Consider the following 19,965-nt stretch of genomic DNA (forward strand, 5'->3'; position numbering starts at 1 on the left):
GATGATTTCAGTTCAGGGATGTGTATGTGTATCTGTGTATGTGTGTGTGTCTTTCGTTTTGATGTTTGATAACATCATTTCCCATATGTATAACTCCCTGACTGCCTGAAGTTTTCTTTTCCCACCCACCTTCTTAGTGTGGGGGAGGGGGTGGGTGGGTTTGCTTCAAGCCTAAAGAGGAAATGACCTGAAATATTCAAAGTAATCTGATTCTCTGCCAGTTGTACTCATGTTAAGTGACAGTGGTAACATTGTGCATCATTTTTGACTCACTTGTGTAAACAAAGTGAGTCTATGTTTTAACCCGGTGTTCGGTTGTCTGTGTCTGTGTGTGTGTGTCTGTGGTAAACTTTAACATTGACATTTTCTCTGCAAATACTTTGTCAGTTGACACCAAATTAGGCATAAAAATAGGAAAAATTCAGTTCTATCCAGTCATCTTGTTTAAAACAATATTCCACCTCTGGGATGGGCACAAAAAAATAAAAAATGAAGCCTAATTATATGCAAACAGCATTTACTGGGTTTTTTGGGGTTTTTTTTTCTCTAAACTTGGCACTTTGATCTGATATTCTGACCCAACAACAAGAGCAGTCATTATTATCATTTTTTGTTCAAACAGGAACTTCTTTTGCTAAGCATGGAAGTTTTATTTATTTTGCAAACGTTTTGGTGCAAAAGAAAAAAAGGGAAATTACTCTGTAATTAATGCTAGGGGACGTAATTTATCACAAGTGAGTCATGAAGACCTTGCCTCTCTTGTTGTTGTTGTTGTTTTAATCATTTCAACGTAACACTTGAATCAGTTGCTCTCCAGCCTAGTTGTATTTTGACTTTGTTACATCCGTGCATTTTATATGAATTTCCTGCTTTCTGAATTATTCTTGTATATTCATGTGAATGCTTGTGTCTATGTGGCTTGGTTAGGACTTTGATTCTTTTTCTCATCCTTTTAATTGATCATTTCACTGCTTCAGTTATTTCAATGCAGATTTTTTTTTTTGTCTGTCTAAAACAATCATTTTGCCATGATCCACTGATTTTAACAGAAAGGGTCACTGTGACTGTTGGTATTTGTGCCTTAACTATGACCTGTTAGGGCCTTTGATTAGGTTGAAAGATTTGTGAAGTGTGTGTGTTTGTGTATTAACTTTGAACTTTTTTTTTTTTTTAATCTGTTAAAACAACAAATAGTAGTTAGGGGAGACAGAATAGATATTGTTGAAAATTAGATAAATGTGCTGATGTGGAAACAAAATGAATACCATGTAAAATGTTATCAATGTCTAGATACGGAAACAAAATGAATACCGTGTAAAATGTTATCAATGTCTAGATACAGAAACAAAATGAATACCGTGTAAAATGTTATCAGTGTCTAGATACGGAAACAAAATGAATACCGTGTAAAGTGTTATCAATGTCTAGGTACGGAAACAAAATGAATACCGTGTAAATTGTTATCAATGTCTTGACACGGAAACGAAATGAATGCTGTGTGTATTGTGATCAGCGTGAGGATGTGGATACTAACTAAACGAATGCGCATGAAGTGTGATCAGTGTGTACATGTGGACTGCCGGAGAGAGAGTGAACAAAATCAATGCAGCCGTGTGCTGTCCGTTGCAGCTACAAGTGCATCAAGCAGAGCCTGGAGAAATGCTGCAGGTGCCCCAAGTGTAACTATGTGATTGAACGGCCTGACCAGATCTATCCCAACTTTACCCGTGAGTGGTTTTTGGTCGGAGTTCTCTCAAACTGTGCTTCAGATCATCGTTCAAACACTGTGCATTAGAACTGGCATGTGTGAAGGGCATAGTGTCTTCACAGCTGCAGGGCAGGTTGTTTTGTTTTTTTTACTTCAAACAAATATATGTAGATATACATTCATATGTTTCTATAGTCCAGTTTTCATTTCTGTCATTTCAGTTTTATCCAGCTCTTGTTTCTTTCATTTCCGTTTATACCCCTTTTTATTAATTACAAGCCTTTGGATCATTTCAAGTGGGTTTTTTTTTTCTCTTCAAATAATAATAATAATTTTTTTTTTTTTAAACCTGTGAGTAGAAAAATAGTGGTTGTGTTCCAACTTTTGACCAGTATGCCTTTTCTAATGTCTGTTTCAGTGAATGAATTGATCCTGAAATTCAAAAGCAAACAGAATGACAAGAAGAGAAAAAACCCAGATCAGGTCAGTGTGTTGACGTGTCCGTCAGTCTTGGTTGTAACTGTTGTGCTAGGCTTTGACGTGTAACGTTATGCGTCTGTCTGTCTGTAATTTCCACTTATTGTTTTCTTCTTCTTCTTCTTCTGCGTTCACTTGTATGCACACGAGTGGGCTTTTACGTGTATGACCGTTTTTACCCGCCATGTAGGCAGCCATACTCCGTTTTTGGGGGTGTGCATGCTAGGTATGTTCTTGTTTCCATAACCCACCGAACACTGACATGGGTAACAGGATCTTTAACGTGCGTATTTGATCTTCTGCTTGCATATACACACGAAGGGGGTTCAGGCACTAGCAGGTCTGCACATATGTTGACCTGGGAGATCGTAAAAATCTCCATCCTTTACCCACCAGGCGCCGTCACCGTGATTCGAACCCGGGACCCTCAGATTGACAGTCCAACGCTGTAACCACTCGGCTATTGCGCCCGTCACTTATTGTTTTCATTTTGTGTCGTCTCTTTTGTTGCTGTCATTTGTCCTGTGTCAGTCATGTAGGTGTTGGTGGTTTTATATCGGTTTTTTTTTAACAATGTGGTTTGTGTGTGTCTTTTGTAGCAATAAGTTATGCTATCTCTCACACCTGTTGAAATAGATAAATAAAAGTAATGAATGAAATAAAATAGAAATAATAAGTAAATAAATGAACTACAGTCAAATAAAGTAAAAAAAAAAAATAATAATAATAAGGAAGACATGTCTTGGCAAAGACAAAGTGGAGTGATGGTCTAGAGGAAACGCGTCCGCCTAGGAAGCAAGAGAATCTGAGCGTGCTTGTTCGAATCACGGTTCAGCCGCCGATATTTTCTCCCCCTCCACTAGACCTTGAGTGGTGGTCTGGGACGCTAGTCATTCGGATGAGACGATAAACCGAGGTCCCGTGTGCAGCATGCACTTAGCGCACGTAAAAGAACCGACGGCAACAAAAGGGTTGTTCCTGGCAAAATTCTGTAGAAAAATCCACATCGATAGGAAAAACAAATAAAACTGCATGCAGGAAAAAAATACCAAAAAAATGGGTGGCGCTGTAGTGTAGCGACGCGCTCTCCCTGGGGAGAGCAGCCCGAATTTCACACAGAGAAATCTGTTGTGATAAAAAGAAATACAAATACAAGTCCTGACTTCTGAAAAGCAGTATTAATGTGACGTCTGTGCATTTTCCGCCCTGAACGCTGGGATTTCTGTGTCGACCAAGTAAAGGGGAAGAATGTGCCGTCAAATGTCCCGTAACAACATATGTGAAGTTGAAGATCATTTGAAGTATTTTATGTATACATTGATGTTGATTGTTCGTTGAAGGTGTGGCGATGTGTCAGAAATTGAGTGTTGTGTGGAAAAAGCAATTGAGGGTATATGTGGTGATAAGAAGAAGAAGAAAAATTATAGAAAATCTAAATCGTTGGTTACTTGAATGCACTATTGCAGAGTGGTTTTTTTGCCTTCGCCATCACCTGGAATACATGCGTTTTTAGGATGTGGGTAAAAAATTGCTAAAAAACAAATAATACACTGGACAATTGATTTTTTTTTATGTATGCATAAATGTTTGTTTCTTGATTACAAAAGTCGCAAGTTCTTACTCACTGCTTGATGTTATGTATCCAATTTGGACATTTTATGATTTATTTTGCATCTCCCATCATTTATAAGGTCATGACCATTTACTGTATTGCATTACCATTCAACACTAGTTTGGGTCTTTCCGTGCATTTCATAGTATGAATCATTGTGTCGAAGACAGTTTAAATTCACCATGCAAAAACAATGTCTGTACATAATAAAATCACACACAACACAATGAGAAAATCAAGGAATTTGGGTTTTTGTGACTGTCCATGCTACAAACTGTATGCATTTGGGGATGTTTTGAGGAAAAGGAAAAGCTCTGTATCTGTCATGGTGAAATCATGCAATTATGTCCGGTTTCGTAGTGTTTCGTTGTCTGTATCTGTTTTGTGTGGCACATGTCCCGCACTTTCTTCTGTGTAAACTCTGTTAGGTGTGTATGCCGGTATCTATGTGTGTGTTGATTATGCTGTTTAATTGACTGTCGATAGAATTACATACCTATCCTCGTCATCAAGCCTCTTAGGATCTTTACAAACACTGAGTGTAATTTCACCACAGACTCGCCTGCCGTGAGATTGTCCGACTATAGCTGCCATGGGCGGCATCATTGTTATCAACTTGCATTCATCATTATCGCGACACCACCACATACTGAATTAAAATTTGACGTAGTTACGACGTAGAGATATCCATTTGCTTATTGGTATGTTTTCGTATCCATAACGCACACTGACAGATCGGATTTTAAACGCTGTGATATTGGATCTTCTGCCATCGCTTTCATCGAACGGTGGTCCGCACTGGCAGTCTGCAGCGATATGTTAACCGGGAGATTCGTAAAAAATCCGCCTGTACCACAGCGACACGAGATTGAATGAAACCTCAAATAAATCAACGCTTTCATCAGCTGTGGACCATTTGAGTGTGTGGCTGTCATGAGCCACAGGTGCAATATATGCTGAATGTCAGTGAAAGCATTCTTTCAGCAAGTCGGCACCGAATAATGTGATCATGTCTGGGTGCACTGCGGATTGGTGTTGGTCCACAAGTCTGAGATCTCTATGACGTTGCTTTGATTTATTCTACTTAACTTCTTTTTTCGTGGGCTATATACTTATTCCTGTATACAGTGGGCATTTATTATACTGTTTTATACCCAAGATTGTAGGCGCCCTCTTTTTCTGCTATCTGCTGGTAGTTGTAACAGAACCAGGTGGTGTACAAATAAAGATCAACATTATTGTACCGCTACACAAATGGGGTGCATGAATACTATTATCAATAAAAAATCTCTCCTTTACCAACAGGACGCAACCTTTTAGGACAGATTGAGAAAGTCCACGCAAACATGGATATGCTGTCAGCTTGTGTTTCATTCCAGTGAAGTGGTAAGGCAGAGTCTGCCAAGTCAGAGTTGTCGGGTTTGTTCGAAATTCGCTTACACCTGGAATAGTTTGACTGGAATCAAATGTACGTAGTGCTTCAGTAGATGATAACGAGGTCGTGTGTGCAGCACGTTGGCGCCTGAACAGAACATGCAATGAAGTGTTGTCTCGGCAATTTGAGAGAAATCACATCTGATGGAGCGTTTACAGGGCACTAGAGTAAGAGGAGAGTTATGTGTGTTGTTAGTAACGTGATGTGTGTGTTTGACATGCATATTGACGGAGTTTGTTTTTTTTTTGCTGTGTGTCAGACCCTGACCTCTCGAGGCCTGGAGATTCATGACCTTTTGTCGGATGACCTTGACCTTGGTAACATCAACTACCTCCTGGACGTCTTGGCTCAGAAGAAACAGAGGTTGGAGGCGGTAAGGGGTGTTGGCAGTTCTATTGGATAATTGATTTTTTTTTTTTTTTTTTTTTTTTTTCACTACACATGGTTTTTTTCTGTGACTTACTATAAGGTCGCGTTAGTCTCCTTCTCCTGGCTTGTGTTATATATTTCGGACCATTTACTGATTTTATTTTCTTCTGTCTCGGTCCATCATTTACTATCAGTCGAGTGACATTTACGTGTATTGCATTACCATCATCAGTGCTGGTGTCTTGCCGTGTCATTTCATTTAGCTGATGTAATTCTTTTATCTCTTGAAGCCAGTTTATACAGCACATGCAAAGGCACACATGCGTGTACATACACACACACACACACACACACACACACACACACACTCGTGCACAATGCCAAGAATTTTCGGCTTTATTGGGTAAGTCATGTCAGATTTCAAATATATATCAGCTTGCATTTGGTGCTGTTGTTTTGTGCTGAAGGAAAGCTCTTTATTGTGTGTGGGTGAATGCATGCAAGTGTGTGTATGTGTGTGTGCGCGCACATGTGTGTGTGCTCGTGTGTGTGTGTGTATGTGCCCCTGTGTGCATGCTTGTGTGTGTGTGTGTGTATGCATGTTTTTTGATTGATTGATATTGATACTTATATAGCACCTATCCTTGGTCGGAGACCAAGCTCTTAGCGCTTTACAAACACAGGGTCATTTGGACAACAGGCTGCCTACCTGGGTAGAGCCAACTGATGGCTGCCATTGGGCGCTCATCATTCATTTCCTGTGTCATTCAATCAGATTTCAGGCACGCACACATACACACTCAGACAGACATTTAACATTTTACGTTTATTTACCCCACGATGTAGGCAGCCATACTCCGTTTTCGGGGGTGTGCATGCTGGGTATGTTCTTGTTTCCATAACCCACCGAACGTTGACATGGATTACAGGATATTTAACGTGCGTATTTGATCTTCTGCCTGCGTATACACACGAAGGGGGTTCAGGCACTGGCAGGTCTGCACATATGTTGACCTGGGAGATCGGAAAAATCTCCACCCTGTACCCCACCAGGCACCACCGAGATTCGAACCCTGAACCCTCAGATTGAAAGTCCAACGCTTTAACCATTCAGCTGTTGTGCATGTGTGTGTGTGATGCCACAGGATGCAGAGTATGCAGAGAGCTGTCTGCTGAAAGAGTTTCTGCAGCAAGTGCGGCACCGCAAACAACAGGTGATCCTTTGTCTGGTGTGCACTGTGGTATTACGGCCCTGTTGTCCATATCTGTCAGTCTCCTTCTGCCTGTTGCTTTGTTTCTTCTTCTTCTTCTTCTGCATTCGTGGGCTTCAACTCCCACGTTCACTCGTACATACGCGAGTGGGCTTTTTACGTGTATGACTGTTTTTACCCCGCCATGTAGGCAGCCATACTCTGTTTTCAGGGGTGTGCATGCTGGGTATGTTCTTGTTTCCATAACCCACCGAACGCTGACATGGATTACAGGATCTTTAACGTGTGTATTTATCTTATGTTTGCGCATACACACGAAGGGAGTTCAGGCATTGGCAGGTCTGCACATATGTTGACCTGGGAGATCGTAAAAATCTCCGCCCTTTACCCACCAGGCGCCGTCACCGTGATTTGAACCCAAGACCCTCAGATCGAAAGTCCAACGCTTTAACCATTCGGCTATGGCGCCTGTCAGCTTTGTTTCATTTCATGGTGAAGGTGGCATAATGGTCAAGACGCTCGTCTGCCAGTACAGAGTCTGTGAGGGTCTGTGTTCGAATCCCGCTCTCATCCTTTATCCCAAGTTTGACTGGAAAATCAAACTGAGCGCCTAGTCGTTCAGATGAGATGATAAACCGAGGTCCCGTGTGCAGCACGCACTTGGCGCCCTGAAAAAGAACCCATGGCAATGAGAGTGTAGGAGAAATCCACTCTGATAGGTACTGAACAGATATGCATGCACTCAAGGCCTAAGCATGGTGGGTTATGCTGCTGGTCAGGCATCTGTCTAGCAGACGTGATGTAGTGTGTATGGATTTGTCCGAACGAGAAACTGAAACTGTTTCATTTCATCTGTCAGTCATCTCTTATCAGTGCAGCTCGGATCGGCTTCGGATCCACTCTGTTTACACATACCCAGATTCAAACACTCGACTGTTGGCCGCCGTTCTTTCTCTGTCTCTGGACCTTGCGATTGGATTGAAGTTCCTCTTTCGCTTCGTCAAGTCTCCACACTCAGCTCTTTCAAGTCTGGCCTTAAAACCCACCTCTTCCCAAAATAGCCTCCCTTCCCTGCCCTTCCTTGTCTTTAGTTTCTACAGTTTTAGAGTTATGCATGCGTGTGAATGACTGGTGCGAAAGCGCTTTGATTTGTCTCTGCGCAAGATTCACTGCTATATAAATACCATTATTATTATTATTATAGCTCTTTCTATTGCTTGGTTTCATTTCATCTGCTAGTCTTCTCAACACATAAATGTGGTACAGCTGACTTTAACGACCTGTTGGCTTGTGTCTTCATGGTCCAGTTGTCCAGATATCTTGGAACACGTCAATGTGTTTCTGGTGAGCATTTAACTCTCTCCATACGAACGGCGAAAGAGACGACGTTAACAGAGTTTCACCCCAATTACCACCATCCAAATATTGCAGGTGGAAGGCTCTTACACTGAAGAGGTGAATGTTGACAAAGAATACCACAATTCTGACAACGGAAGCTAAAGGTTGGGTCATTCAGACACCCACTGGACATCCGAGGGGTCTGTGTAGAGGAGAAGAGAGGACTGGCCGCACTGAGTGTGTTAAGATTCCGAGGATGAAAGCAAAATGGGCCCAGCTATCTTCATGGATGTATCTAGAATCCAGTGTTCTGTTGATGCTGTTCAGAGCACTCCGGTGTTCACACGATGGTTAAAAAAACTTTAGACGCAGCTTTGAAAAAAAAAAAAAAAAAACTTTCACGGGGATGCCTTTGCTCCAAATGTGTCGTTTTTGCTTTGCTTGATATTGTCCCATTTTATATACTGCTTCTTGAAAAATGATGGAAAGTGAGGTAGTGACTGTGTTTTTTTGTTTTTTTTTTTGTTTTTCTTATGTAGCTTATTTTAAAACAATGGTGAATTGTGAGGTAGTTACAGTGGTAATGACAATGAAGAAAATGTTGTGTGCAGCAACTGGATCAGCTGACAAGGGAAATCAGTATCCTGGACGGTGACTTTCAGACAGTGGAGGTGAGAATTGAAATGGGTGTGTGATGAAAAAACAAAATTTTTTTTTTTTTTTTTTTTTTTTTTTTGATTGACTGAGAAATGGTTCAGAATGATACATCAGTGGAATTTATGCCTTTCATGGTCTTGCAAAAGATGCTGGTTAATGATTTTTGATAAATGTGTATTGCGTTAGTCTGCTTTCTGCAGAGCTTTTTTTCTGAAAAGAGACTTTACTAAAGTCTGTGCCTTTCTGTGACCACAGTGTATGTGTGTGTGTGTGTGTGTGTGTGTGTTGGTTTGAATGCAGATGGGTATGTGCTAGTGTGCATGTATATGAGAATATAAGGGTACATACAGGTTTGTGCTGTTGTGCGCGAGTTTCATTAGTTATGATGTGTAAGAGTGTTGTGTTGTACATAAAATGAGGTTTTGAGTTTCTGGTTGGACGTCCATGCAGGATTATGCATGTAAGTTGTTGTTTTGTAGTTTGAATGTACGTTTTTTTTCAGGTTGGTTTTTACATTGTCAAGCACAAGTGAGCCTGTTTTACACTGACAGGCGCTATATGAAATACATCGTTGAATTATCAGTGTTATGCCTGTTGCATGTTGTTATATGGTGAGTCCCTGATATATGGTGAGTCTCTAACGTTGAGATGATGACTGATGTTGTTATATGGTGAGTCTCTAACAGTGAGATGATGACTGATGATGTTATATGGTGAGTCTCTAACGGTGAGATGATGACTGATGTTGTTATATGGTGAGTCTCTGACATTGAGATGATGACTGATGTTGTTATATGGTGAGTCTCTGACATTGAGATGATGACTGATGTTGTTATATGGTGAGTCTCTAACGGTGAGATGATGACTGATGATGCTATATGGCGAGTCTCTAACGTTGAGATGATGACTGATGTTGTTATATGGTGAGTCTCTAATGGTGAGATGATGACTGATGATGTTATATGGTGAGTCTCTAACGGTGAGATGATGACTGATGATGTTATATGGTGAGTCTCTAACGGTGAGATGATAACGATGTTGTTATATGGTGAGTCTCTAACCTAACGGTGAGATGATGACTGATGATGCTATATGGTGAGTCTCTAATGGTGAGATGATGACGATGTTGTTATATGGCGAGTCTCTAACGTTGAGATGATGACTGATGATGTTATATGGTGAGTCTCTAATGGTGAGATGATAACGATGTTGTTATATGGTGAGTCTCTAACCTAACGTTGAGATGATGACTGATGTTCACAGGACAGAATCAAGGAGCAGCACAGCAAGTTGATGGCCTGTCCTGTAAGTACTGCCGTTACTGTCAGTTTGGGGTCTTACAGCCATTCCTGTGTCTGTGGATTTAGTTGATTATGTAGATACATTTTGTTGGAGTGTGTGTGTGTGTGTGTTTGTATTTATTGCATTGTTGTATTGTATTACTCTTTTGACGGGTGCAATAGCCGAATGGTTAAAGCGCTGGACTTTCAATCTGAGGGTCCTGGGTTCGAATCTCAGTGCACCTGGTGGGTAAAGGGTGGAGATTTTTCCGATCTCCCAGGTCAACATATGTGCAGACCTGCTAGTGCCTGAACCCCCTTCGTGTGTATGCGCACGCAGAAGATCAAATACGCAGGAAACAAGAAAATACCCAGCATGCACACCCCCGAAAACCGAGTATGGCTGCCTACATGGCAGGGGTAAATAAAAAACAAACAAACGGTCATTCAAGTAAAATGTTTCATGTCTGTCTGAGTGTGTATGTGTGTGCGTCTGAAATCTGATTGAATGACACAGGAAACGAATGATGAGCGCCCAGTGGCAGCCGTCAGTCGGCTCTACCCAGGTAGGCAGCCTGTGGTGCAAATGTCCCCGTGTATGTAAAGCGCTTAGAGCTTGGTCTCTGACCGAGGATAGGTGCTATAGAAGTATCCACATCAATCAATCAGTGTGAAATTCAGGTTGCTCTCTCCAGGGAGAATGCATAGCTACAGTGAGAGTGCCACCCTTTTTTTTTTTTTCTTTTTCTTTTTCTCCGGCAAGTGTATTTGATTTTCTATCAGCGTGGATTTTTTTTTTTTTTTTTTTCCAACAGAATTTCGCCAGGGACAATCCTTTTGTTGCTGAGGGTTCTCTTACGTGTGCAAAGTGCATGCTGCGCAATAGAACTCGATTTATCAGCTCATCCGAATGACTAGTGTCCAGACCACCACTCAAGGTCTAGAGAAAATACTGGCGAGTGTGAGAATCGAATATGTGCACTCAGATTCTATCACTTCCTAAGCAGATGTGTTACTACGAGGTTATCTATCATTCCATGTGTGAATGATCTTGCGTGCATAAAATTATGCACATCATTTTTCAGAGGCTGCTCATGGCTAGAGTTGGTGGTGGTGATTTTTTTTTTTTTTTTTTCAGTACATAAAACCAGAATCTAGAAAACGTGATCAAAACTGTATGGATATCTTTCCTTTGTGTTCATTGTTGATGGTGGGTTTTGTGTTGGTTTTTTTGTTTTTATTATTATTATAATAATAATTATTATTATTATTATATTTATATAGCACTGAATCTTGTGCAGAGACAAATCAAAGTGTTTTCGCACCAGTCATTCACACGCATGCATAACTCTAAAATTGGAAAAAAAACTGAAGACAAGGAAGAGGCAGGGAAGGGAGGCTATTTTGGGAAGTGGTGGGTTTTAAGGCCAGACTTGAAAGAGCTGAGTGTGGAGACCTGACGAAACGAAAGAGGAAGTTCATTCCAATTACAAGGTCCAGAGGCAGAGAAAGAACGGTGGCCAACAGTTGAGTGTTTGAATCTGGGTATGCATAAACAGAGTGGATCGTAGAGAGTGAGATGGAGTGTAGAGAGGCAGCCACAGAGATAGGAAGGGGCAGATTTGTGAATACATTTATAACATAGAGTGCTGTTCTCGTACTTTATTCTGTGTGAGACAGGGAGCCAGTGGAGATGTTGCAAAAGAGGAGTGATGTGCTCAGATCTTTTCTTTCTTGAGGACGAGTCGGGCAGCAGAGTTTTGTAAGCGCTGACTGTGACATTTGAGTGGTCCTGAACTGGGCGAGATGTGTGTTCAGGATCACCTGGTGCCCAACAGCTATGAGACGGCCCAGAGCACCATCCTGGATGTGGCCTGTGATGAGTCCAGCAGCAGTGCCAAGGTACAGCACCATGAGGGGGGGGGGGGAAAGTTCTTACCCCTCTTTTTGTTTTTTTCTTGTTCTGCTGTCTCGTAGTTGTCTCCTGGTTGGTCTGTATGTTTCATGTCTCCCTCTTTCTTGCTATTTTATTATTATTATTACTACTACTACCTTTTTCTATATTATAATTATTATTTATTTGTGTATTTATTTATTTATGTAAGCTTATCTATTATTTATTCACCTTTTTTTTTCTTTTCTTTTTTTTCTCAAGGCCTAAGCGCGTTGGGTTACGCTGCTGGTCAGGCATCTGCGTGGCAGATGTGGTGTAGCGTATATGGTTTTGTCTGAACGCAGTGACGCCTCCTTGAGCTACTGAAACTGAAACTGAAACTTGCTGGAGTCTGTGACTGGTTTTTTTTTTGTTTTGTTTTTTGTCTGCCTGTGCGTACCAGCTGTCTGTTTCGCCCTGTCTGTGTGTCTGTCTGTCTGTTACTTCATGTCTTCCTCCTCTATGCCCACACCCCACCCCCACCCCTACACACACACTCTCTCTTCTCCATCCTCCTCTGCACTTTACAGATGTGTGTGTGTGTCTCTGTTCTGATCGACAGACATGTCTGAAAGTCAAAGCAGTTTTTCAGGTGTGTTGTAAAATCTTGGCCCATTTTACTAGCATGTCCGTGACCATTTTACAGAAGCGTCTATAAATTTTGACCATTTTATAGATGTATATAAATCCTGTTTCTCCGCATAGGCGGATAGTAGTTTGCACAGGACAGGAATGTCAGACCCCTGCTGGAGTCTGCACTAGTTGGGTCACGGTGAGTATGTTATTTAAACGTAATTTTAGATAGAAAATTTCCTTTTTAACAGACAGTCCTGTGAATAGTCTCCATTTCATTGATGTTTTGGTGAGAGAATCGCTGAACTTGATAAACAGAATGACAGTGCATTCCAAGGTGATAAATAAGATATGCATTCCCTTGTTGATAAACAGAATGCCTGTTGATTCCTCTGTTGATAAATACAGTAACCAAACATTTCCCATTGATGCCTGCAACATTCTCATTCCAGAGTGGAATAAGTTTGATAAATACAATGACTCTACATTCCCTGTGTTGATGAATACAATGACTATACATTCCCCATGTTGATGAATACAATGACTATACATTCCCCATGTTGATGAATACAATGACTACATTCCCCATGTTGATGAATACAATGACTATACATTCCCCATGTTGATGAATACAGTGACTATACATTCCCCATGTTGATGAATACAATGACTACATTCCCCATGTTGATGAATACAATGACTACATTCCCCATGTTGATGAATACAATGATATACATTCCCCATGTTGATGAATACAATGACTACATTCCCCGTGTTGATGAATGCAATGATATACATTCCCCATGTTGATGAATACAATGACTATACATTCCCTGTGTTGATGAATACAATGACTACATTCCCCGTGTTGATGAATACAATGATATGCATTCCCCAAGTTGATGAATACAATGACTATACATTCCCCATGTTGATGAATACAATGACTATACATTCCCCAAGTTGATGAATACAATGACAATACATTCCCCATGTTGATGAATACAATGACTACATTCCCCGTGTTGATGAATACAATGACTCTACATTCCCCTTGTTGAGGAATACAATGACTATACATTCCCCATGTTGATGAATACAATGACTATACATTCCCCATGTTGATGAATACAATGACTACATTCCCCGTGTTGATGAATACAATGACTCTACATTCCCCATGTTGATGAATACAATGACTATACATTCCCCATGTTGATGAATACAATGACTATACATTCCCCATGTTGATGAATACAATGACTATACATTCCCCATGTTGATGAATACAATGATATACATTCCCCATGTTGATGAATACAATGACTATACATTCCCCATGTTGATGAATACAATGATTACTCATTCCCCAAGTTGATAAAAACAGTGACTACACATCCCACATGTTCATGAACACAGTGACGACACGTTCCTCAAGCTGATCAATAATGACAACGTTTCCCGTGTCGATAAACCACAATGACCCTGACCTCTCTGTTGGGGGGCACCGGGACGAAACAGAACGACTGCGTCCAGCCGTCAGAGCCGTCCAAGTCTCCGCACAGCAAGCCCCAGTCGTGGCTGCAGAACTCTCTGGCGCAGCGCCGGAGGAAGATGTCGCAGCACTTCGAGGACCTGGAGCAGTGCTACCTGGACATCCGCACCAGCGGGGGGCTGGGGGGCCCCGATGGGGGTGTGGGGAGGATGGAGGATTTCACCACCTGTCTGTCCAAGTTCACACGCTTCACCTCTTTCCGACCCCTGGCCTCGCTTAGCTACGCCGTCGACCTCTTCAACGGCTCTTCTAGTATTGTGTCCAGGTGAGTGTGAGTGTTTGGGGGTGTGTGTGTGTTTGGATGTGTGTGTGATTGTGTGTGCACTGTGTGTGTGTGCACTGTGTATGTGTCTGTGTGTGTGTGTACTGGGTGTGTGTGTGTGCACTGGGTGTGTGTGTGTGTGTGTGCACTGTGTGTGTGTGTCTCTGTGTCCTCCATCAGCTTATGAAAGGTTCCTTCAGTTATGTGTCCAAGTGTGTGTGGCTGGGTAGGTGTGTGAAGGGGGGGGGCTAGGGGAGGATTGGTGTGTGTGTGTGTAGCTCTGTGTCCTCCATCAGCTCATCAAAAGTTCCTTCAGTATTTTGTCCAGGTGAGTGTGGTTGGGTGGGTGTGGTGAGGGGGTGGGGGGTTTGGTGTGGGTGTGGTGAAGAGTTGGTGTGTGTGTGTGTTGGGGGTGGGGGTATGTGACATCATGTGTGTATGTGTGGCTCTTTGTGTGGTGTGTGTGGCTCTGTGTTAGTGTGGCTTTGTGTTTGTGTGTGTGTGTGTGGATTTTGTGTTTGTATCTGTTTGTGCTGGGTGGGTATGTGTATATATATGGTGTGTTTGTGGTTTGTGTGTGTCTGTGTGTGTGTGTGTGGCTTTGTGTGAGTCTGTGTGCTGGTGCATGAGGCAGGGGAGTGGGAAGGCTGACTCCTGTTTAGCTGTAAACCTTGTGGAAGCCTTTGACCACCCGCTGCTGATGGCATGGCTGGTACTTGGCTGTGCCGAGAGGTTCCAAGACTCTCAGAACATAGCACTGGCCCAGTGGTAATGCACCCAGTTTGGAAGCAAGTTTCCAAGGGTTCTAGTCCCACAGACTGACCAGGAGGTTCAGTGCCTCGTCCGCATGTCCTTGAGTGATGGTGCTGGATGAGACGGTGAACTCGGCTCCGGTGAAAGAAGCCACGGCCACAGAAGGGGTTGTCCCATGGCAGATTTCTGTAGAAAAATGCACTTTGTTAGTCCAACAAAAACCACTTGCAGACAGAAACAAGGGAAACAATCTTGGCGGGGCTGCACTGTGGAGTGGTCCACATCATCTCGAGATACACAGAGAAATCATGGGTGACAAAAAGTCGTGCAGTTCAGTGCCGATACATACAATGCAAAGCAAAAACAGTACACAAGAATATTGCAAACTTGAAATTGCTGACACAGACGACAGAGTGTTGTGATGATGTTTGCTCATCCCCCCCCCCCTCCCCCATCCCTACATCTGTTAAGAAAGAAAAAAAAAATGTTTCTTTTCCAATAATGCAGAAGTGGTATACTCATGCTCCTTATTATTATGATATTATAATGCCACCACTTGCTTTCGCCTTACCCTAGACACCATTACTGGAATAGTTGACAATTGATGCTATTGCTATGTTACAACTGGTCCAGGCTATTTATTATTAATGTCATCTTAAATCATCATGGTTACTACAATCATTAAGATGTAAACATTGATTGATTGAACGATTGGACAAATCTTCCTCTTTTTTTTTTTCTTTTTTTTTTTGTTAATGTTGTTGTTACAGATTTGTTTTGCCTTGTTTAGTCTGTCTTGTTTTGTTTTGTTATATCTCTCTGTCTGTAGTGGAAGATGCTACTGTTCATTTTGTTTGTTTCATACTATTCTCTGTATTGTATACATGTTTTTGGAAAAAATTTTAAAAAAAGGTTAAAAAAAAAATGTTGATGTTTGCTCTGAACGCCAGTGTATTGGAATGCACTTCACTCAAAGGTATGGGACAAAGAAAGAGGTTGACCATGACAGGGGTTTCTGTTGCAGTATAGAGTTTGACCGCGACTGTGATTTCTTCGCCATAGCTGGCGTCACCAAAAAAATTAAGGTCAGTATTCAGTCGTGGCTTGATGAGTCACAAGAATGCTTTAATCCCTAAAGCTCTAGTAAGCATACATGACATCTGGGATGGGGATCTTAATGCACATTGTTTTAGTGCAGGGCAGAACTTCAGTGTATGAATCTCTTATTTGATATCCATTCACATTATCTGTAATGTAGGACAGAATTTCAGTAAATGAATCTCTCATCTAAGGGCAGAACTGTGTATGAATCTCTTATTTAATATCCATTCACATTATCTGTAATGTAGGACAGAATTTCAGTAAATGAATCTCTCATCTAAGGGCAGAACTTGAGTGTATGAATCTCTTATTTAATATCCATTCACATTATCTGTAATGTAGGACAGAATTTCAGTGAACGAATCTCTCATCTAAGGGCAGAACTGTGTATGAATCTCTTATTTAATATCCATTCACATTATCTGTAATGTAGGACAGAATTTCAGTAAATGAATCTCTCATCTAAGGGCAGAACTATTTATGAATCTCTTATTTAATATCCCTTCATATTATCTGTAATGTAGGACAGAATTTCAGTAAATGAGTCTCTCATCTAAGGGCAGAACTTCAGTGTATGAATCTCTTATTTAATATCCATTCACATTATCTGTCATGTCGGACAGAATTTCAGTAAATGAATCTCTCATCTAAGGGCAGAACTTCACTGTATGGATCTTATTTAATATCCATTCACATTATCTGTAATGTAGGACAGAATTTCAGTAAATGAATCTCTCATCTAAGGGCAGAACTTCAGTGTATGAATCTTATTTAATATCCATTCACATTATCTGTAATGTAGGACAGAATTTCAGTAAATGAATCTCTCATCTAAGGGCAGAACTTCAGTATATGAATCTTATTTAATATCCATTCACATTATCTGTAATGTAGGACAGAATTTCAGTAAACGAATCTTTTATCTAAGGGCAGAACTTCAGTATATGAATCTTATTTAATATCCATTCACATTATCTGTAATGTAGGACAGAATTTCAGTAAACGAATCTCTCATCGAATATCCGTCAGCATTATTTATAGTGCAGGGTGGGATTTCAGTGAATGAATCTCTCTGTCAGTATCCGTTTACATTATTTATAATGCAGGGCAGAATTTCAGTGGTGAATTTCCCAGTTCTCATTATTTGTGCAGGGCGGAATTTTATTGAATATATCTCAGTCAGTATCCATTGGCAGAGCTTCAGTGAATGAATCTCTTGTCCATTGGCAGCTGTGGTGTTTAACTTTGGGTTTTAGGGAAACTGTGGGCAGGACAGAACGGTGTTGAATGAACTTCTCATTTTAGCGTCCATCCACAGCTGTGATGGTTGATTTGATGGCTGTGACAAAGAAGATGCAAAGAGAGGAGTTCCTGCACACATTCAAACTGTTAGGTCAACGTAGAACATCGGTAGAGTTCATGCACACATTCAAACTGTTAGGTCAACGTAGAACATCGGTAGAGTTCATGCACACATTCAAACTGTTAGGTCAACGTAGAACATCGGTAGAGTTCATGCACACATTCAAACTGTTAGGTCAACGTAGAACATCGGTAGAGTTCGTGCACACATTCAAACTGTTAGATCAACGTAGAACATCGGTAGAGTTCATGCACACATTCAATCTGTTAGGTCAACGTAGAACATCGGTAGAGTTCATGCACACATTCAAACTGTTAGGTCAACGTAGAACATCGGTAGAGTTCATGCACACATTCAAACTGTTAGGTCAACGTAGAACATCGGTAGAGTTCATGCACACATTCAAACTGTTAGGTCAACGTAGAACATCAGTAGAGTTCATGCACACATTCAAACTGTTAGGTCAACGTAGAACATCGGTAGAGTTCATGCACACATTCAAACTGTTAGGTCAACGTAGAACATCAGTAGAGTTCATGCACACATTCAAACTGTTAGATCAACGTAGAACATCGGTAGAGTTCGTGCACACATTCAAACTGTTAGATCAACGTAGAACATCGGTAGAGTTCCTGCACACATTCAAACTGTTAGGTCAACGTAGAACATCGGTAGAGTTCATGCACACATTCAAACTGTTAGGTCAACGTAGAACATCGGTAGAGTTCCTGCACACATTCAAACTGTTAGATCAACGTAGAACATCAGTAGAGTTCATGCACACATTCAAACTGTTAGGTCAACGTAGAACATCGGTAGAGTTCATGCACACATTCAAACTGTTAGGTCAACGTAGAACATCGGTAGAGTTCATGCACACATTCAAACTGTTAGGTCAACGTAGAACATCGGTAGAGTTCCTGCACACATTCAAACTGTTAGGTGAATGTAGAACATCGGTAGAGTTCCTGCACACATTCAAACTGTTAGGTCAACGTAGAACATCGGTAAGGAGACAGTTTTATGGCTGTGACAAAGAAGATGCAAAGAGAAGAGTTCATGCACACATTCAAACTGTTAGGTCAGCGTAGAACATCAGTAGAGTTCATGCACACATTCAAACTGTTAGGTCAACGTAGAACATCGGTTGGGAGACAGTTTTATGGCTGTGACAAAGAAGATACAAAGAGAAGAGTTCGTGCACACATTCAAACTGTTAGGTCAACGTAGAACATCGGTAGAGTTCATGCACACATTCAAACTGTTAGGTCAACGTAGAACATCGGTAGAGTTCATGCACACATTCAAACTGTTAGGTCAATGTAGAACATCGGTAGAGTTCATGCACACATTCAAACTGTTAGGTCAATGTAGAACATCGGTAGAGTTCCTGCACACATTCAAACTGTTAGGTCAACGTAGAACATTGGTAAGGAGACAGTTTTATGGCTGTGACAAAGAAGATACAAAGAGAAGAGTTCATGCACACATTCAAACTTAGGTCAACGTAGAACATCGGTAAGGAGACAGTATGACAAGCGCTGTGTGATGCCATGGAGAAAGGGATGGTGTGTGTGTGTGTGTGTGTGTGCAGGTGTATGAATACCACACAGTGATACAGGATGCTGTGGACATCCACTACCCCACACTGGAGATGCTGTGCCAGTCCAAAATCAGGTCAGTTCACAGGGACTGCGTGTGTCTGTGGACTCTGTCCGCATGAGCCATTTGAATCTGTAGTCTGCTGCAGTGTGGAGAGCTGTGTGTGTGTTGGGAGGGGGTGGGTGGGTGGGGTGGGGGGGGTTGAGAGTGTGTGTGTGTGTGTGTGGCTCTGTGTGTGTGTGTGCAGGGGGGGTGTAAATGATCACATTGAACCGTGTTATTTTTTTTTGTCTTTCTCTCTTTGAGGTTCGTCTGCACATGTTCCTGTGTGTGTGTGTGCGGTGAAGTTGAACGATCCCTGTGTCCATTTCTGTGTGACAGGCAGAGGTGAAAGTTTCTTTTGAAATGTGTTTGCACTGTCCTGAAAGTTGTGCATCAATTTTCGTCTTTTACTGGTAGTTTGTTGGTTGTTTTTGTATGTAGATGATTGTGATTAATGCAGTATTGTGTTTACAGTGATAGACAACAGCTGTGTGTGATAGTAGTTTATATGTGAATGGTTGTGATTGATGCAGTGTTGTGTTTGTTGTGACAGCAGCTGTGTGTTGTGGTAGTTTGTGTGTGGACGATTGTGATTGATGCAATGTTGTGTTTGTTGTGACAGTTGAGATTGATGCAGTGTTGTGTTTGTTGTGATGGACGACAGCTGTGTGATGTGGTAGGTTGTATGTGGACG

At 41.4% G+C, this 19,965-nt stretch overlaps 1 protein-coding gene across 1 annotated transcript in view; it reads left to right on the forward strand.

Annotated features, from left to right (window-relative positions):
• Window positions 1-19,965, forward strand: part of LOC143289459 (E3 ubiquitin-protein ligase COP1-like) — a 49,518-nt gene that overhangs the window by 5,122 nt on the left and 24,431 nt on the right. The window contains exons 4-13 of the mRNA XM_076598431.1: window positions 1,630-1,727; window positions 2,127-2,191; window positions 5,492-5,605; window positions 6,747-6,815; window positions 8,762-8,821; window positions 10,071-10,112; window positions 11,906-11,989; window positions 14,115-14,413; window positions 16,188-16,248; window positions 19,222-19,304. Coding sequence (XP_076454546.1) covers window positions 1,630-1,727; window positions 2,127-2,191; window positions 5,492-5,605; window positions 6,747-6,815; window positions 8,762-8,821; window positions 10,071-10,112; window positions 11,906-11,989; window positions 14,115-14,413; window positions 16,188-16,248; window positions 19,222-19,304 — 975 coding nt within the window. The remainder of the gene's footprint in view (window positions 1-1,629; window positions 1,728-2,126; window positions 2,192-5,491; window positions 5,606-6,746; window positions 6,816-8,761; window positions 8,822-10,070; window positions 10,113-11,905; window positions 11,990-14,114; window positions 14,414-16,187; window positions 16,249-19,221; window positions 19,305-19,965) is intronic.

Source organism: Babylonia areolata, chromosome 14 (genome assembly GCF_041734735.1).
Source record: "Babylonia areolata isolate BAREFJ2019XMU chromosome 14, ASM4173473v1, whole genome shotgun sequence".
NCBI lineage: Eukaryota > Metazoa > Mollusca > Gastropoda > Neogastropoda > Buccinidae > Babylonia > Babylonia areolata.